At 55.6% G+C, this 18402-nt stretch overlaps 1 protein-coding gene across 1 annotated transcript in view; it reads right to left on the reverse strand.

The window, feature by feature from the left end:
- Positions 1–9264, reverse strand: part of LOC144724796 (contactin-associated protein-like 5) — a 110727-nt gene extending 101463 nt beyond the window's left edge. Inside the window, exons 1-2 of the mRNA XM_078604183.1 lie at positions 9190–9264; positions 8625–8943 (exon numbers count right to left, since the gene is read on the reverse strand). Of these exons, the coding sequence (XP_078460309.1) occupies positions 8625–8943; positions 9190–9264 (394 nt within the window). The remainder of the gene's footprint in view (positions 1–8624; positions 8944–9189) is intronic.
- Positions 9265–18402: the final 9138 nt, after the last annotated feature.

Raw genomic sequence — 18402 nt, forward strand, 5'->3', positions numbered from 1 at the left:
GTGGGCGGGTGAGTGAGTGGTTGGGTGAGTGTGTAAATGTCTGTGTGAGTGGGTGGGTGGGCGGGCGGGCGGGTGAGTGAGTGGTTGGGTGAGTGTGTGAGTGTCTGTGTGAGTGCGTGGGTGAGTAGTTGGGTGAGTGTGTAAATGTCTGTGTGAGTGGGTGGGTGGGCAGGTGAGTGAGTGGTTGGGTGAGTGTGTGAGTGTCTGTGTGAGTGCGTGGGTGAGTGGTTGGGTGAGTGTGTAAATGTCAGTGTGAGTGGGTGGACGGGCGGGTGAGTGAGTGGTTGGGTGAGTGTGTGAGTGTCTGTGTGAGTGCGTGGGTGAGTGGTTGGGTGAGTGTGTAAATGTCTATGTGAGTGGGTGGGTGGGCGGGTGAGTGAGTGGTTGGGTGAGTGTGTAAATGTCTGTGTGAGTGGGTGGGTGGGCGGGTGAGTGAGTGGTTGGGTGAGTGTGTGAGTGTCTGTGTGAGTGCGTGGGTGAGTGGATGGGTGAGTGTGTAAATGTCTGTGTGAGTGGGTGGGTGGGCGGGTGAGTGAGTGGTTGGGTGAGTGTGTGAGTGTCTGTGTGAGTGCGTGGGTGAGTAGTTGGGTGAGTGTGTAAATGTCTGTGTGAGTGGGTGGGTGGGCGGGTGAGTGAGTGGTTGGGTGAGTGTGTGAGTGTCTGTGTGAGTGCGTGGATGAGTGGTTGGGTGAGTGTGTAAATGTCTCTGTGAGTGGGTGGGTGGGCGGGTGAGTGAGTGGTTGGGTGAGTGTGTGAGTGTCTGTGTGAGTGCGTGGGTGAGTGGTTGGGCGAGTGTGTAAATGTCTGTGTGAGTGGGTGGGTGGTTTGGCAAATGTCTGTGCAAGTGGTTGTGTGGGTATCTGTGTGAGTGGATGGGTGAGTGGATGGGTGAGTGGTGAGGTGAGTGGTCGGGTGAGTGGGTGGATATCTGTGTGAGTGGGTGGGTGGTTGGGTGAGTGGGTAAATGAATGTCTGTGCGAGTGGGTGGGTGGTTGGGTGGGTATCTATGCGTGGGTGATTTATGTGATTTCTATTGCAGTGAGAATTATTCGGAGTTCGAAGAGGCTATGGTACCGCTCTGGTACGGATCTGGCACGGCTGACTGGTTTCACTGTTAGGGCAGGCTCAGCCTCAAGCTCCCCAATGCTTCGAACATTCTCACACAACGCACACGATCCATATCATCAGCGGAGCATGACGCTAAAGCTGATAGAAAGCGGGCACATACTAATGCACACTCCTGCACGAGGACCCCCGTATAGCCTTTAACAGATCGTCGGTGGCAAGTGCTCGTAGCGAGGGAGTGGGTTGCCAGCACCACGTCCGGCTCGTTTGAGGCCGAGTCGACCTGTTCAGATAATCGTCGCTGGTGTTGGTGGCCGCGAGGGAAAATCGATCAGCGGGTTCAGAGCGCAGCGCCCTAACCGCTACACGAACGTCATCACAGCGCTCGTACCAGGCTGGGTGTATTTTGAGGCCACGTGCTCGCTTAGAGGAGGAGGTCACGGCACAGACCCAGGTGCCAGGAATTGACTGACTGAGATGACCGGCAGATGCGCCAGCTGTGCTCCCTACGGTGCCAACCGCTCGTTGTTGTTGTTGTTGTCGTTGTTGTTGTTGTTGTTGAGCGTCGCTCCTCTGCTGCCCTCCGTTGTAGCTGGAGGGCAGCACAGACTGCCTACAGCTGCCCAGTAGCAGCAGCAGCAGCAACGTCCTTCACGAGCCTCCTCCTCCTTCACAGAGGCCGATGTTGACAACCGCTGGTGTTGTGCACCCTTGACCCTCATCCACACAGACAGCCCCCGGGGGGGGGGCGGAGGGGGAGGGGTGGCTGTGTCCGTGATGCCAATGTGGCATCTCGTTCCGCGGCACCACCATCACCATCACCACCACCATCACCACTATCACCACCACCATCACCACCACCACTATCACCACCATCACCAACATCACCACCACCATCACCACCATCACCACCATCACCATCACCACCACCATCACCACTACCACCATCACCACCATCACCACCACCACCATCACCACCACCATCACCACCATCACCATCACCACCATCAGCATCACTATCACCAGGGTCAAGTGTGAGAACGCCATCGTCCCGAATAGTCACCTCATCACTGCCTATAGTCACCTCATCCGAGTCACCTCGTCATTACTTATAGACACCTCGTCACTGCCCTGGTCGCTATAGGAAGTCTACCAGAATTAAAACATCTTCACCAACTCATTCCGGGCCCAAGCGCGTGCCCATACCCTAGAACACCTCCTCTTCCTCCTGACCGCCGTTAAAATGTGAACGAATCCAGGCCCAGAAAAGCGCATCAACGTTGACCCTTCCGACAGCGACCATCGGTTCTAGCAGGCTCGGCACATTTGCGTGTCCACACACGAAACCGCTCCAACCGAGACCTAAAGTTGATTCACTCAACTCGGATTCGCTCTCCTCCTAACCGCGACTTTGCAGGCTATCTCCTGAAACACGTCTCCCATCCCCCATCTCTCTCTCTCTCTCCCTCCCACGAGGCGAGCCTACCAATCGATGGCTTTGACATCTTCACAACTGATCGGCTCACTCTGTCGTGGGGCGCCGCAGTTTGTGTCTCCCTCGCCTGCTACCGCAGGAGGACACGGGTTCAATCCCGGACCCTGGCGATGCATCTGTTGTTGTTGTATGTTTGTATTCTCTCTCTCTCGCGCCCCGTGGTGGTGGCGTGAATTGTTATCCGGGTTCGTTCGGTTTTGCCCTCCTCCTCCACGTTTATAATCGACGCGCGTTTAGATTATTTGGCTGATGCTGCTGTTGCTGCTATGAATTCCCACGTGTGGCGATGATGATGATTATGATGATGATATCAGCCACTGTAACGATGACCTATCATCACGCGTGGTGAGGTTGCCTCTGAAGAAAAATTGCCGTCTGCTCAGCGGGCTTTTCACCCGATATGTTCATTAAAATAATGTTATTTGTTGTCGGGTCTGAATCGACTAACAACTGCACGCTCGCAACATCTGCATCGCAACCAAATGAATTCTAATGAACATCAACAACAATAACTATTATCATTAATATAATTATTCTTGTCAAGGTCCAGCTATCGCGTCCGTGCTGTGACCCCCCCCCGCACGCGAGTCCTCGACACTACACGTGGCCTCTACAGTCTCGAACGCACGCGCGCGCGTAGCCAACGGCGGCTATCATTATCGGTGGTGCACCTAGCCTGGCACGAGCGCCGCGGTGACCGTCACAGCCACTCCCGGCTGGTTGTTGGAGCAGTTGTGTTGTGGTGTAAGCGGGGAGCGGTGGTGCAGTGGGTTAGCGCGCTCACGTTCACAAAACACGGCAGTGGTGAACATCTGAACCGGTCCTTGACCTCGCCTAGGTCGTCTCGGCCTCAGACGAGTACCTGGGTGTGAGGTGTCATCATCGCCACCGGTGAGACAGAGACCCCAGCAATAACGATACAATTGAGATATATTTTTTGTTTAAAAAAACTACGAACCCCCAAAAATGCATCGGATGACATCCATGCAGTAGCGGATTTGTCTTCGGTCCTAAATTCCAAATGCAATCGTGTCTGTGCGCGCCTCCCATTCAGGCACAGTGAGTGAAGAGTGTGAACGTGAAACATCGCCCATCTCGTCAAGGAACATAAACCACCATCACGCGAACCTCCTCCGATCATCCTCACCGCAGCGGCAGCAGCGGCAGCAGCGGCGGCGGCGGCTTTTGGCTGCGAGCCATCGAGCAGGAGACGGCGGCGGTCACCGCATCGCGCAACACTTTCCAGACGCGCTTCTGCGGCCGTCTGGAACGCTCTTCCTTCCGATGTTAGGAACCCACCGGTGCGCTATGGCCCTTTTGAAACCGAATACTCATTTATGCAGAACTGCTTTTTTTTACAGCAGCTAGTGTGTTGTCCTTCCCCCGGCACCTCCGATTAGCGACGGTTGGCTACGTCCGGTGCGAAAGAAGTTCAACACGCGCGCGCACACCAACGCTGCTTTACTTCCGAGCCAAGCGACGCACCACCTCTGATAGAGAAACAAACAAAAAAACAACGCGCGGCGATCAAAGGCGCCTCGCAGCCACCTTGAATATCAGAGTCCCGACCCCTAATGAGTGAGCTGCTCTGCATCACATCAAAGCCGAGTCTGAATGTTTTAAAAGACTGAACGTTGTTGTCTCTGTCGCCACAGCGGACCGCCAGAGGCGGCAGCAATCTACTCGTCCATTTGCGGAGGAGCGGGTGATGGTTTGCGGTCAAAAGAATGTACTCCCTGAAGGAAGTAATCAATTGACGTCTCTCATCCTCCCTCGACCACGACTAACACCCACGCGTCATTACTCCGCCCCCCCCCCCCTCCACCCCCACCCCCCCGCCCTCTATTCCACTACGCATCGCACCAGGTACTCATTTGAGGCCGAGTAGACCTAGGGGAGGCCCCGGACCGGTTCAGATAATCGAACTCGGGTCACCGTCACCGCTGCTCCACCGCTCCCACCTAACATCTACTTTCACTCTCACACGCACGCTGTGTGTGCGTTAGTTTCAGTTTTCAGTTTTATTCAAAAGGCATGACCCTGTGAGCCATGTGGCTCTTGACTCGGGTGCAACCGCAACAAAACAAAAACATGAACAAGAATCATCTTAAAGTGACTACCACGCAACAGAAAAATCCAGGAAAAAATTGCAAAGTCTACCAGAAAAAAACACCGCATTTCAACGCTGTGTGCAAAAAATCCCAGTGGGATGCAAGTCAAAGAATAACAATCATGAGAACGTATTTCACGCCGTGAGAAGGCAACCGTGGAGCGAGAGAGAGGGGGGGGGTAAGACAGATATCTTACAATGCTCAACCCCCCAGCGTACCGCCTGGACCACGCGGCCTTGCTCCGATGTCTCTGAAACTCCGTGCCAACGCCTGTACACATCTCCAACGCACCACCATCTGTCAATAAGTTCCAACTCAATACCCACTGATTGGAAGTTGTCCCATATCAGTCCTTGAAAACGACCCGTTCGATTACCCGCACCCCGCCTGCCCCCCCCACCCCCCCCACCGTCTCTCTAATCGCTTCCGTATCTCGTCTAAAACGTGAGAAAATCCTGCTTCGGAAAGATTTCATCGACGAATTTTGAGCGCCGTGGAAAAAAAACAACACTGGCGCGTCGATCTGACCGTCACAGCCGAGCGTATTGCGGGAACGCAGCCAAAGCCCTCCCGCTCATCCTCCTGCACGGGCGTTTTGGGAGACAAGTGCTTATAGCACTTAGTGGTTTCGGTAAAGTCACGTAGGTAAAAAATTGAAATTAAAATTAATATAAATAAAATAAAAAAAAAAAACTCAAAATTGAAATTAAAATTAATATAAATAAAATAATAAAAAAGTTTATTTTTACCTACGTGACTTTACCGAAAAAACTAAGAGTATGAATCCTTGCAGTCACGAAAGCTTCAAATCTAGGCAAGTGCTTGTCGCCTTGGTACAATCGCCGCCTCGCCGAGCCAGCTGTAGACGAAGCGTGCGCGAGTGTGTGTGTATATAGAGACACCTCGACAATGAGGTCATCTTCGTGCTCAACAATCCTCGCGGATTTGGCGAAGGCATTTCGATAGCGGCGATCTGACGCATGCCGGCAGCTGGATGTGCAACGCGTTTTGATCCGTCTTGTTCGTTTGTCATTTCGGTCACCCAAGGGGGATTTGGCCTCTTGCAAATGAGACTCGGCCCGGACTGTGGAGTTCTCGCCTGGTTCAAAGCAAACCTCACACTCTCCGTGCCTGCACTTGAATTGAAAAAAAAAAGAAAACATTGCCTATCCGAAGTGGCTACGGCAGGGGAAATCACCTTCAGCCACACTCCTACTCGCGATGATGTCCCGCAAATGTCTCCAGCGGCACTCACTCCAACACAACAAAGACAAAGATCCCCCCGTATAGCCTTCACACTCTGTAGGGGCAAGTGCTGTTAGCAAGCACCTCTGAAAATCGGCACAGTACACGAGGGGGTGGGGTGGCCGGCACCGCGCCCGACCGCCTTTGTCTCCCGAGTGGCGATGTTCACACATAGGACCAGGTACTAATTTGATGCTGAGTCGACCTAGGGGAGGCCCAGGACCGGTTCAGATAATCGTCACTGATGTTGGCCGTGAGCGGGAATCACGCCCGTGCGCTATCCACTACGCCACCGCTCCCACCTGACATATATTTTCACTGTCACACTCACGATCTACGCGTGTATGTTGAACTTCTTTCACATCATACGTAGCCAACCGTGCTAATCGGAGGTGCGATGATGTCCCTAAAGGCACTCACCCCAACCACACACCCCCAAAGTCACACATACACTCACAGCTCACACAATTCACACTTACACTCACAGCTCACACATTCACACTTACACTCACACACTATTACACACACACTCACAACTCACACATTCACACTTACATCTCACACATACACTCACAGCTCACAATTCACACTTACACTCACGACTCACACACTCACACTTACACTCACAGCTCACACTTACACTCACACACTATTACACATACACTCACAACTCACACAGTCACACTTGCATCTCACACATACACTCACAGCTCACAATTCACACTTACACTCACGACTCACACACAACTCACACATTCACACATACACTCACAGCTCACACAATTCACACTTACACTCACAGCTCACACATTCACACTTACACTCACACGCTATTACACACACACTCACAACTCACACATTCACACTTACACTCACAGCTCACACAATTCACACTTACACTCACAGCTCACACATTCACACATCCACTCACACACTATTGCACTCTCGTAGTCGCGATGGTGTCTCTAAAGGCACTCCAACACATGGAGGCCAGAGACTCCGCAGAAAACCCACACAAGAGATTCACCTTTATCTGGCGGTCGGTGGCAGCGCATCAATCAGGGGCAATCCGGCGTGAAGCCTCCAAGAGATTTCATTAGCCCAGTTCTATTTTTTGCGTGCGGTGGCCGGGTGGGTCAGTGTGTTTGTGTGTGTGGGTGCGTGTGTGCATGTGTGTGTGTGCCTGGATATGTGGCCGTGTGGGTGGGTTGGTTGGGCTGCGGAGTGGTTAGGTCAGCGCGTGTGCTTGTGGCTTTGTGGATGAGTGGGTCGGTGGTTGGGTGGGTGGTTGGGTCAGTGAGCGCGTGTGTGTGTGGGTATGTGGATGAGTGGATGGGTGAGTGGATGTGTGTATTGTTGGGTGAGGGGGTGAGTGGGTTAGCGAGTAGGTGAGTGGCCGGGTCAGTGAGTGTGCATCTGTGAATATGTGGATTAGTGGGTGGAAGGGCTGGATGGGTGTGTGGGTGATTGGGTGAGTCGGTGGGTGAGTGGGTGATTGAGTGAGTGAGTGAGTGGGTGGGTGATCGGGTGAGTGAGTGGCTGGGTGGGTAGATGATTGGGTGAGTGACTGAGTGGGTAGGTGGGTGATCGGGTGATCGGGTGAGTGAGTGGGTAGGTGGGTGATCGGGTGAATGAGTGAGTGGGTAGGTGGGTGATCGGGTGAATGAGTGAGTGGGTAGGTGGGTGATCGGGTGAGTGAGTGGGTGGATGATTGGGTGAGTGGGTGAGTAGGTGAGTGATTGGGTGATTGGGTGAGTGAGTGAGTGAGTGAGTGGGTGGGTGATTGGGTGAGTGAGTGGCTGGGTGGGTGGATGATTGGGTGAGTGACTGAGTGGGTAGGTGGGTGATCGGGTGAATGACTAAGTGGGTAGGTGGGTGATCAGGTGAGTGAGTGAGTGAGTGAATGACTGAGTGGGTAGGTGGGTGATCGGGTGAGTGAGTGAGTGAGTGGGTAGTTGGTTGATCGGGTGAGTGAGTGAGTGGGTGGTAGAATGGCTGGCCGGCTCTGACTTTGCACGGCTAAATTCCCGTCTCTGTGGCTGAATGCTGGCTGAGATGACGCAGCCCAAGGTATTCATTAGCAGCTATCTCGCTCCGGCCACGGTGGGCTGACGAGCACCTCACACCGAGCGGCGTTCCGAGAAAAGGAAAGGTGCCAAATACCTTTATGGAGGTCAGCCGGGACCATCGCCCATCTCTGAGTCATCCCAGCCGGGGTGAAGAGTCCCAGGGGGGCGGGGGAGGAGCACGGGGTGGGAGCTCTGAGAGACCCGATGGGGCTGAGGATGGAGGAGGAGGAGGATGGGAGATGAGGGGAGGGGATGGCAGAGCGGGGGAGGGGGCTAGCGAGGGCTTGTGGCTGACAGGTGCTGGGGACGTGTGGCTCGGCTCCAAGGGATGATGGAAATTAGTGTCGCTGCGTAAGCTGGGTTATCGAGACCAGTGGAGCGGTGAATCGCATTTTGTGTGTGTGTGTGTAAGGGGCAGCATTTTGCTGAGACGGTCGGAGCCACTCGTTTCGGCGCGTGCCCCTTCGGTGTAGCGGCGTTACAATTCACCCGCCACTCATCACCACCCCCCCACAACAGCCCAGCCACCCAATCACTCCCCCATCCAGTGGAGGCTCCTTTTCGCCGGCTGTGGCGTGAGCAAAGGCATTTGCAGGGCTGCACTTTTACCTTGGTGTCTACAGTGTGTGGATCCAGCACGGGTGCGGATCCAGCACGGGTGCGGATCCAGCACGGGTGCGGATCCAGCACGGGTGCGGATCCAGCACGGGTGCGGATCCAGCACGGGTGCGGATCCAGCACGGGTGCGGATCCAGCACGGGTGCGGATCCAGCACGGGTGCTGATCCAGCACGGGTGGGGATCCAGCACGGGTGGGGATCCAGCACGGGTGCTGATCCAGCACGGGTGCGGATCCAGCACGGGTGCTGATCCAGCACGGGTGCGGATCCAGCACGGGTGCGGATCCAGCACGGGTGCGGATCCAGCACGGGTCCAGCACGGCAGTTGGTGTAACGGCTCTGAGTGGGGGGGGGGGCGAGGGGTCTCAAAATGCATCCACCGTGGAACGAAATTGGAAATCAATGAGAAGGCGGCTCCACAGTTCCACAGCAGCCGGCTCCGATTGCACCCAAAACCCGGGGCATGACGCCCCCCCCGCCCCCCCTGCCCCCCCCCGCCCCCGCCCCATTTAAAAGCGAATCTCCACAACGTGAAGTGCGCTACGCACGCTAAATTAATTTTGCAACCCACGTGCAAGCGCGCACGCTGGCTTCTTTCATTGCCGCGCGCGGGCGCCGAGGAGCGGTGGCGCCGCGGTTGGCGCCGCGCCGTGACCCCATGGCGGTGACCCCGTGGCGGTGACCCCGTGGCGGTGACCCCGTGGCGGTGACCCCGTGAGCCGATTTGACCAACCAGGCACTGTGACAGCAGGCAGCGGTGCCGACGAGGGATTTATAATAAACCAGCCCCCCCCCCGCCGCTCCTCCCCCCACACCAAACAAACATCCCCCGCAGAGCCTTTAACAGATCGTTGGGACAAGTGCTGTTCGCGAGTTCCTCCTATTAGCACGGTTGGCTACGTACGGTGCGAAAGAAGTTCAACGTGCGTACGTACCTATGAAGGGGGGTGGCCAGCACCACGTCCGGCCGCCTTTGTCTCCCGAATGGTGATGGTTTTTTTCATATACATCGTAACAGGCACTCGTTTGAGGCCGAGTCGACCTAGGGGAAGCCCAGTACTGGTTTAGATAATAGTCACCGGTGCTGGCCATGAGCGGACGAACCGCTACGCGACCGCTCCCCACACCACCGGCGCGGCGTAGGGGAGGCAATCATCCAGCAGTGGATTGCCACACCGGGATGCACGTGAGTGCACGTGACGCAGGGTGAAGGTGAAGCCCTGCAAGTGTCGAGCTCACGGCGCCGCTGACGGGGAAAGGGCCTCCGCTGGGCGAGCGCTTCGGAGGAGGCGATCTCACCCCGCGTTACCCCAGCACGCATTACCCCAGGACACGTTACCCCAGCACGCATTACCCCAGGACACGTTCGCCCACCACGCGTTACCCCAACACGCGTTACCCCAGCACGCGTTACCCCAGAACACGTTCGCCCACCACGCGTTACCCCACCACGCGTTACCCCACCACGCGTTACCCCCAACACCACGTTACCCCAACACGTGTTACCCCAGCACGCGTTACCCCAGGACACGTTACCCCAGAACACGTTCGCCCACCACGCGTTACCCCACCACGCGTTACCCCAACACGCGTTACCCCAACACGCGTTACCCCAACACGCGTTACCGAGAATACTCCGGACTGGAGCCGGGTGAACAATGGTGGAGGGAGGGGTGAGAGAAATAATTTAATAAACGTTCCCGTTTGGTTCAACCATCAACAACCATCAACCATCAACAACCATCAACCATCAACAACCATCAATCATCAACAACCATCAACCATCAACAACCATCAACCATCAACAACCATCAATCATCAACAACCATCAATCATCAACAACCATCAACCATCAACAACCATCAACCATCAACAACCATCAACCATCAACAACCATCAATCATCAACAACCATCAATCATCAACAACCATCAACCATCAACAACCATCAATCATCAACAACCATCAACCATCAACAACCATCAACCATCAACAACCATCAACAACCATCAATCATCAACAACCATCAACCATCAACAACCATCAACAACTATCAACAACCATCAACCATCAACAACCATCAACAACCATCAACAACCATCAACCCGACCGTCGACCCTGCGACTTGGAGGTCGCAAATCCCGTGCGCTGGCAATTTCATAACCCCGCCACCACCACTACCACCACCACTACCACTACCACCACTACCACTACCACCACGACCACCACTACCACCACGACCACCACTACCACCACCACTACCACCACCACTACCACTACCACCACCACCACCACTACCACCACCACTACCACCACCACTACCACTACCACCACTACCACCACCACCACTACCACCACCACCACTACCACCACCACTCCCACCACCACCACCACGACTCTGTCGACATCTCAAGAATGACTGCACACCTGCACGTTAATCTATTATCTTTGCGTCTCCATTATTTAAAATAAAATTCAATCATAGACTACGTTATTTTATTTTTTAAATCATATTCATTACCGCTCGACACAATTAACTCTGCCTACCTTGAGTTTAACAACTCTCAACCTCCATAATAACGGGGGGGGGGTGGTTCTGGGTTTAAATAAAAACCTTATTGTGGATAATTGTGGTCGCCATAGCCTACGCGTTAAACTAACCCCACCTCTGAAAATCTCCGTTCCGCCCCCCGACACCACCACCACCACCGCCACCACCGCAAGAGAGGCCCCCTCGCTCCATCTCTGGGAGACAGGGCGGGTGGGGGGCGTGGAGAGGTGGGGGGGGGGGCTGGGAGGTGGGTGATGAGGGTAGGTGTGTGAATAAATGCGATGTTGTGATCCCCCACTGGGCGCAGGGAATGGCAGGCGAGGAGAACTGTCGCTCGCCCGCTCGCCCGCCCGCCCGCCGCCACTGCTGCTGGTGCTAGGGATGTGATTTGCATAAATTTCCGGCCCATTGAGAGCCATTACCGCCGTCGCGAGCGTAAGAAACCAGGAGGGAGGTTTGCGGCCATCAGGCAGCCGTTAATGACAAAAGCCCGGGGTCTGACAGAAGTTCAATTGAATGGGTTTTTTTTCCTTCGATAAAAATAAGAAAAAAAGAAATATATATATATACCTCCATATTTATTTGAGAAGTTAAATATAATGAGGTGGTTGGTTGGTTCAGGGGTGGGGGGAAGGGTGGGGTGGGGGGGGAGTAGCGATGTGATGAGTCGGTGTCGCTGAGCAGTCTGGATTTGAATCCAGGTCTCTGCTGCACAACCGAAACCACACCGTGTTGTCGAACGACTGACACCATCACAGAGACCCACAGGCTCAGATTTCCCGCAACTCCAGTGAGCACGGGTGGCTACGTACGGTGCGAAAGAAGTTCAGCATACATACATAGAGACCCATATACTCACATATATACCCATATACTCATATACAGAGACCCATAGACTCGAATAGAGACCCACAGACTCACAGAGACCCGCAGACTCACATAGAGACCCATAGACTCACATAGAGACCCACAAACTCACCTAGAGACCCACACACTCACATAGAGACCCATAGACTCCCATAGAGACCAACAGACCCATAGAGACCCACAGACTCACAAAGACCAGCAGACTCCCATAGAGACCCATAGACTCACATAGAGACTCACAGACTCACACATAGACCCACAAACTCACATAGAGACCCACAGACTCACATAGAGACCCACAGACTCACATAGAGACCCACAGACTCATACAGAGACCCACAGACTCACATAGAGACCCACAGACTCACATAGAAACTCACAGACTCACATAGAGACCCACAGACTCACATAGAGACCCACAGACTCACACAGAGACCCACAGACTCACAGAATCCCACAGACTCACATAGAGACCCATATACCCACATATATACCCATAGACTCACATAGAGACTCACAGACTCACATAAAGACCCACAGACTCACATAGAGACCCACAGACTCGCATAGAGACCCACAGACTCACATAGAGACCCACAGACTCACACAGAGGACCCACAGACTCCCATAGAGGCCCGATGCGTCCACTCGCACCGGGACTCGAAGACTGAGTTGCGATGAAACCGGATTCTGGAGTGGAGAGCGAGCGAGCGAGCGAGTGAGCAAGCGAGTGAGTGCACAATGAGCACTCAGCCTTCAAAAGGTCGGGCAGACGAATGTGCGTGGCTGCCGTATGCGGCCCTGTGCACGGTGCAGAATGTGCAGTGGTATTTTGCTGCTCACAGCCTCCGAGCACGCAGAGGGGGTGGGGGGGGGGTGCGTTGCTCGCGCTCGGGGTGGCTGTGCGTGGTGGACATCGCCACGAGGCAGTCACAGGCGGCCGGGCGTGCGGTGATGCTCACCAACCGGGCCCCCCTCGTGTGCCGTGCCGGCCTTCGTAGGTTGCTCGCTAACAGCGTTTGCCCCCGACACTCTGTTATGGCCATACTGGGGATGTTTGTCTTTGGTTGCGGTCTGGTGGGAGGGCACCTGCCATCTGACAGACGTTCAGGACGCTCACGACATTCCCCGCAGAATGTACGTGATGACGTGTTGTCGTAACATCGCTCACGATCGATCCACTGCTGAATGAAGGCCTCCCCGATCCATCACCCTCGCGCACCGTTCTGCGATGCAACCAACCCACCGAGCGGCTGCACGGGAGCCGATCTCATCGCTCCGTCTCCACGGTGGACGTGTCTCTGTCGGGCGCGTTCCCTCCGTTGGCCGCCACTCCGCAGTTATTCCCGCGAAGACGACGCGTCCTGGCCCGAGCCCACTTAGTTCACTTCGCGATCAAGACTGAGTAGGTTTGCCTGCGTACAGAGCCGTCCCCTGGGGTATGGCGAATCGGGGCGACCGCCTCGGGCCCCGCGCTTTGGGGGGGGGGCGTGCTTTAACGTCGGGCAGCCCACACGGTGCAATTTTCCCCGGGCCCGGCACCCCACCCACGGACGGCCAGACCTGTGTGTGCTCTCAAATCCACGGTGTCTCCCTTTCTGTCTCTCATATATATAATTATTTATCACGTACAATTCCCTATCGCATCGTCTCTCTAACCCAATTTCATTTATATATATGACCTTGTTCAATTCAAAAAACATATTTACTCTTATCCATCTCTCTCTCTCTCGATGAATCCCACGTTATTTCTCGAAGACGTGGGGGGCGATTGTGGCCATCGTTCCATTCCGCTGTCTCTCCGCGTTATTTACTCGACGACTTTGCATTTAGAGGCTCCTCTCGGTTTGCAACCGAACTGCACAAATTGCCTTTTGCGGTCGCTTAATTCGCCGCGTTCACCTCCTCCCTGTGCCGTCGTCGGAATTGACTTTATCCGTCGCGACTTTAACGGCGCTTGCTCGCCACTGGCCTCCTCGGCGTAATATCCGGGGGGGGGCTTCGAGGACCGAATGTGCTCAGCAACTGCGATAAATATAAAATATATATAAAGTTTAACAAAAAAAATATTTTAATGGGGAGAAGAATAAAAAAAAACATTTAATAAAAAAATGTTTTTACGATATGGGGAGGGGAGAATGGTGGGAGTAGCGGGCGCTATGCTCCTATCACGTTCATTATTATGCGTTCATTGCCCCGGGTCTGTGGCTGGGATTTTTTGGTCCGCTCGCGCGTGACCGACACGTTGAAATGTTAAAGTCACGGCGCGTGGTGCCGGTTGGTGTCCCGTAGAGTTAACGGCGGCCCCATCCGCCACTCGCTCGGAGATTACATTACGGCCAAGATTACATCCGCACAGTCGCTCAGCTGACAAATGTGTTGGGCCGAGCCTCACTTCCACCTTACACCAAAGACAAAGGTCGCCCGTGTAGCCTCCACAGATTGTTGGGGCAAGTGCCGTTAGCGAGCAGCGCTTTACGAGGGCCGGCACGGCACACGAGGGGGTGGGTGGCCAACACCGCGCCCGGCCCCCTTTGTCTCCCCAGTGGCGATATTCACACACCGTACTAGGCCCTCATTTGAGGCTGAGTCGGCCTAGGGGAGGCCCAGGACCGGTTCAAATAATCGTCACCGGTGTTGGTGGCCGTGAGCGGGAATCGAACTCTGGTCGCCGGGTTGGTAGCGCAGCGTAGCAGAGCGCAGCGTAGCAGAGCGCAGCGTAGCAGAGCGCAGCGTAGCAGAGCGCAGCGTAGCAGAGCGCAGCGTAGCAGAGCGCAGCGTAGCAGAGCGCAGCGTAGCAGAGCGCAGCGTAGCAGAGCGCAGCGTAGCAGAGCGCAGCGTAGCGCTAACCGTCGCACTATCGCTCCACGCCTTACACCACCACCACCACCACCCCCCCATCACCCTGCCAACCACCCACTGAACGAACGCGCCTCGATCTCGTCCAATCCCACAGGCGAGGCAGGGTTCGGAGGCCGGGTCGTTGGTGCGGCGTGACTCGGGATATTGAAGGTGACCGGCGCAGGGCAATTGGCAGAAGCGTTGCCTAAGAGAGACGTTTCAAGTCTTCAGGCCACACACACAGACACACAAGTGTTGTTATTGACGAACGTGTTGAGTGCTGTTGTTTGTTGTTAATTATGCTTGTTCGCCCCCGCCAACGCAGCAGCAGCCAATACCAAGCAACCGCCATTCGCCACCAAGTGACGGTAGCATCACCAGGGCGCCTGTGCCAGGCCAGGTGCACTTTGAGGCCACGTGAAGTGTCAAAGTCTCGCTGACAGGAGGAGGTCTCGGAACAGACCCAGGTGCCATGGGTGGGCTGACCGAGTTGACTGGTAGATGCAGCAGCTGTACCCACTACTGTGCCAACTTGCTTTATTTTAGCCGCCCGGCGCTCGGCTCGATGTTGTGAGCGTCGCTCCTCTGCCCTCTGTTGTTGTTGGAGGGCGACTGCCTCGAACTGCCCAATAGCGTCCAACTGCAGCGGTAGCAGGAGCAGCCATCACCAACATTCTACAGTTTGCAAGCAAAAGCGATTTCAGCACCACGGACAGCAACCCGCAGAGCCACCGCCACCACCACTACCACCACCACCGCCACCACAACAATAACGCGCTCGTCCGCGTTGACGCAGCAGTGCGGTTCACCAACAAGCACCGCGAGCATCGCTACAATTCAGGATGCAGAACGACGACTGGCACACACACACACAGCGGTTTTCAGAATCGGTTAACAGTCAGGATTCAGTTGTTTGGTTTTTAACCAGTTGCCGGTATTTCACACGAACAAATCCGTGTTAACACGCCGTAATTACAAGAGGCGCCGTATTCCCCGGATAATAAGACGCACTACCACCCCCCATCCCCCCCAATGTATTCTTAAACACGCGTTTGGGGATGCGTCTTATAATCCGGTAGGTGTACGTATGTGTATTGACACAAACATTCAGCACAATCGAGGATCGATTCCTGAGTGTAATCGCGACACCAAATCTTGACTATTTCATCGACTCAGCATCGGAGTGATTCGTTACAGTCGCAGTAAATAATACATCCAGTGCTGCTGTACAGTGCTGCAGCTACACACAGAGACCTCTTCCAGCCTCACATCCCTCTCACCCCACCACCCCCTCACCTCACCTCCCCCTCACCTCACCTCCCCCTCACCTCACCTCCCCCTCACCTCACCTCCCCCTCCACCTCACCTCCCCCTCACCTCACCTTCCCCTCACCTCACCTCCCCCTCACCTCACCTCCCCCTCACCTCACCTTCCCCTCACCTCCCCCTCACCTCACCTCCCCCTCACCTCACCTCCCCCTAACCTCACCTCCCCCTAACCTCACCTCCCCCTAACCTCACCTCCCCCTAACCTCACCTCCCCCTCACCTCCCCCTCACCTCACCTTCCCCTCACCTCCCCCTCACCTCACCTCCCCCTAACCTCACCTCCCCCTAACCTCACCTCCCCCTCACCTCCCCCTCACCTCACCTTCCCCTCACCTCCCCCTCACCTCACCTCCCTCTAACCTCACCTCCCCCTAACCTCACCTCCCCCTAACCTCACCTCCCCCTAACCTCACCTCCCCCTAACCTCACCTTCCCCTCACCTCCCCCTCACCTCACCTCCCCCTCACCTCACCTCCCCCTCACCTCACCTCCCCCTCACCTCACCTCCCCCCTCGCCTCACCTCACCTTCCCCTCACCTCCCCCTCACATCACCTCCCCCTCACCTCACCTCCCCCTAACCTCACCTCCCCCTAACCTCACCTCCCCCTAACCTCACCTCCCCCTAACCTCACCTCCCCCTAACCTCACCTCCCCCTCACCTAACCTCCCCCTCACCTCCCCCTCACCTCACCTCCCTGTAGCCTCACCTCCCTCTAACCTCACCTCCCTGTAGCCTCACCTCCCCCTAACCTCACCTCCCCCTCATCTCACCTCCCCCTCACCTCACCTCCCTCTAGCCTCGCCAAGTTACGCGGCGAGGAATTGCGTTGCCAAAGATTCATGTATTCATCCCGCGATGCAAATTGCTTTTAGCTCTTCGTTCTGATTTTTATTTGCGTTCGCTTTTTAGTGCGTAAACGTTTGTCGTGGACCGGGGTCACTCGTGCAAATCTAGACTCCACCCGCGCCTCTTGAGGTCTCAACCGGTTCAAGTCGCCGAGAACAGAACCGTGGAAGATGCAACGCAGACTCAAAAGTCCAATTCACGAATACAAAGGAGGTGGAGGAGGAGGGGGAGGGGGGAGGAGGGAGAGGAGGAGGAGGGAGAGGAGGGGGAGGAACAGGGGGGGGGAGGGGAAGAGAGAGAGGAGAGAGGAGGGGTGAGGGGGAGGGGGAGGAGGAGGAGGGCGGAGGGGGAGGAGGGAGAGGAGGGAGAGGGTGGGAGGATGGTGAGGGGGAAGAGGAGGGCGGAGGGGGGAGGAGGGAGAGGAGGTGGGGAGGGGGAGGAGCAGGGGGGGAGGGGGAGGAGGAGGAGGCGTCACGGCACCGATTCACCACTCGGCTCCTCCCGACTCCGCAATCATCTGGCTGCACCGCCTCAAAGTAAAACGATCGTCGTTTCTCTTCATAAAAAAAACATTCGCAAATGCAAAAGAGCTGGTTAAACAATATTCACTCGGAACTCACGGACTGTCGGGGCAAGTGCGGTTAGCGAGCACCTATTAAGGCCGCAAACGGCACGCGAGCGGGGGGGGGGGGTTGGTGTCCAGCCATCACGCCCGCCCGCCTTTGTCTCCCGAGTGGCGATGTTTACACGCCGCACCAAGGCACTCGTTTGAGGCCGAGTCGTGAGCGGAATGGAACCCGTGGCCCCCCGGGGATCGCAGTGCAGCGCAGCGCTCGCCCGCTCCGTCACCGCCCCATTGGTGGGCGCTGTGGGCAGTACCATGGTGCGGTTTAGATGAAGAACGAGGAGGGGGGGGAGGAATGGGGGGGCGAGGGAGGGAGAGGGCTCTGCTCTCATTATTCCCCGGACTGCTCAGTTGTCATCCCCGGAGGTGGATAAATGTATATCCCCCTCTCTCCTGCCGAATAAAAGATGTTGAATTGACAATGCCAGGGTTCGGGGTTGGTTAGCACTCGAGTGGGAGACGGCTTGAGGTGTGGGGACTGAGCGGGGGAGATTTGCCCAGGCAGCGCAGCGCGTGCTATCAAGATTCTTGAATCTATCTGTGAGGAGCTGTGGGTGTCCTGTGCGCGCCGGGTTTTATCCGGGTTCTGTGGTTCCTTGCCACGCTGGGCCGAGCGCTTATTGTCGGCTGCAAGCCACGCATCCCAATGTAGGCAGGACCCTCCTCGGAGGGAGCCTTGAGACTCACTGAGCCCCCCCTCTCCCCCAGGGTAGAATGTATTATTACTTGAAAGTGCGTA

This window comes from Lampetra planeri, chromosome 21 (genome assembly GCF_965212315.1).
Source record: "Lampetra planeri chromosome 21, kcLamPlan1.2.h2, whole genome shotgun sequence".
Classification (NCBI taxonomy): Eukaryota; Metazoa; Chordata; class Hyperoartia; order Petromyzontiformes; family Petromyzontidae; genus Lampetra; species Lampetra planeri.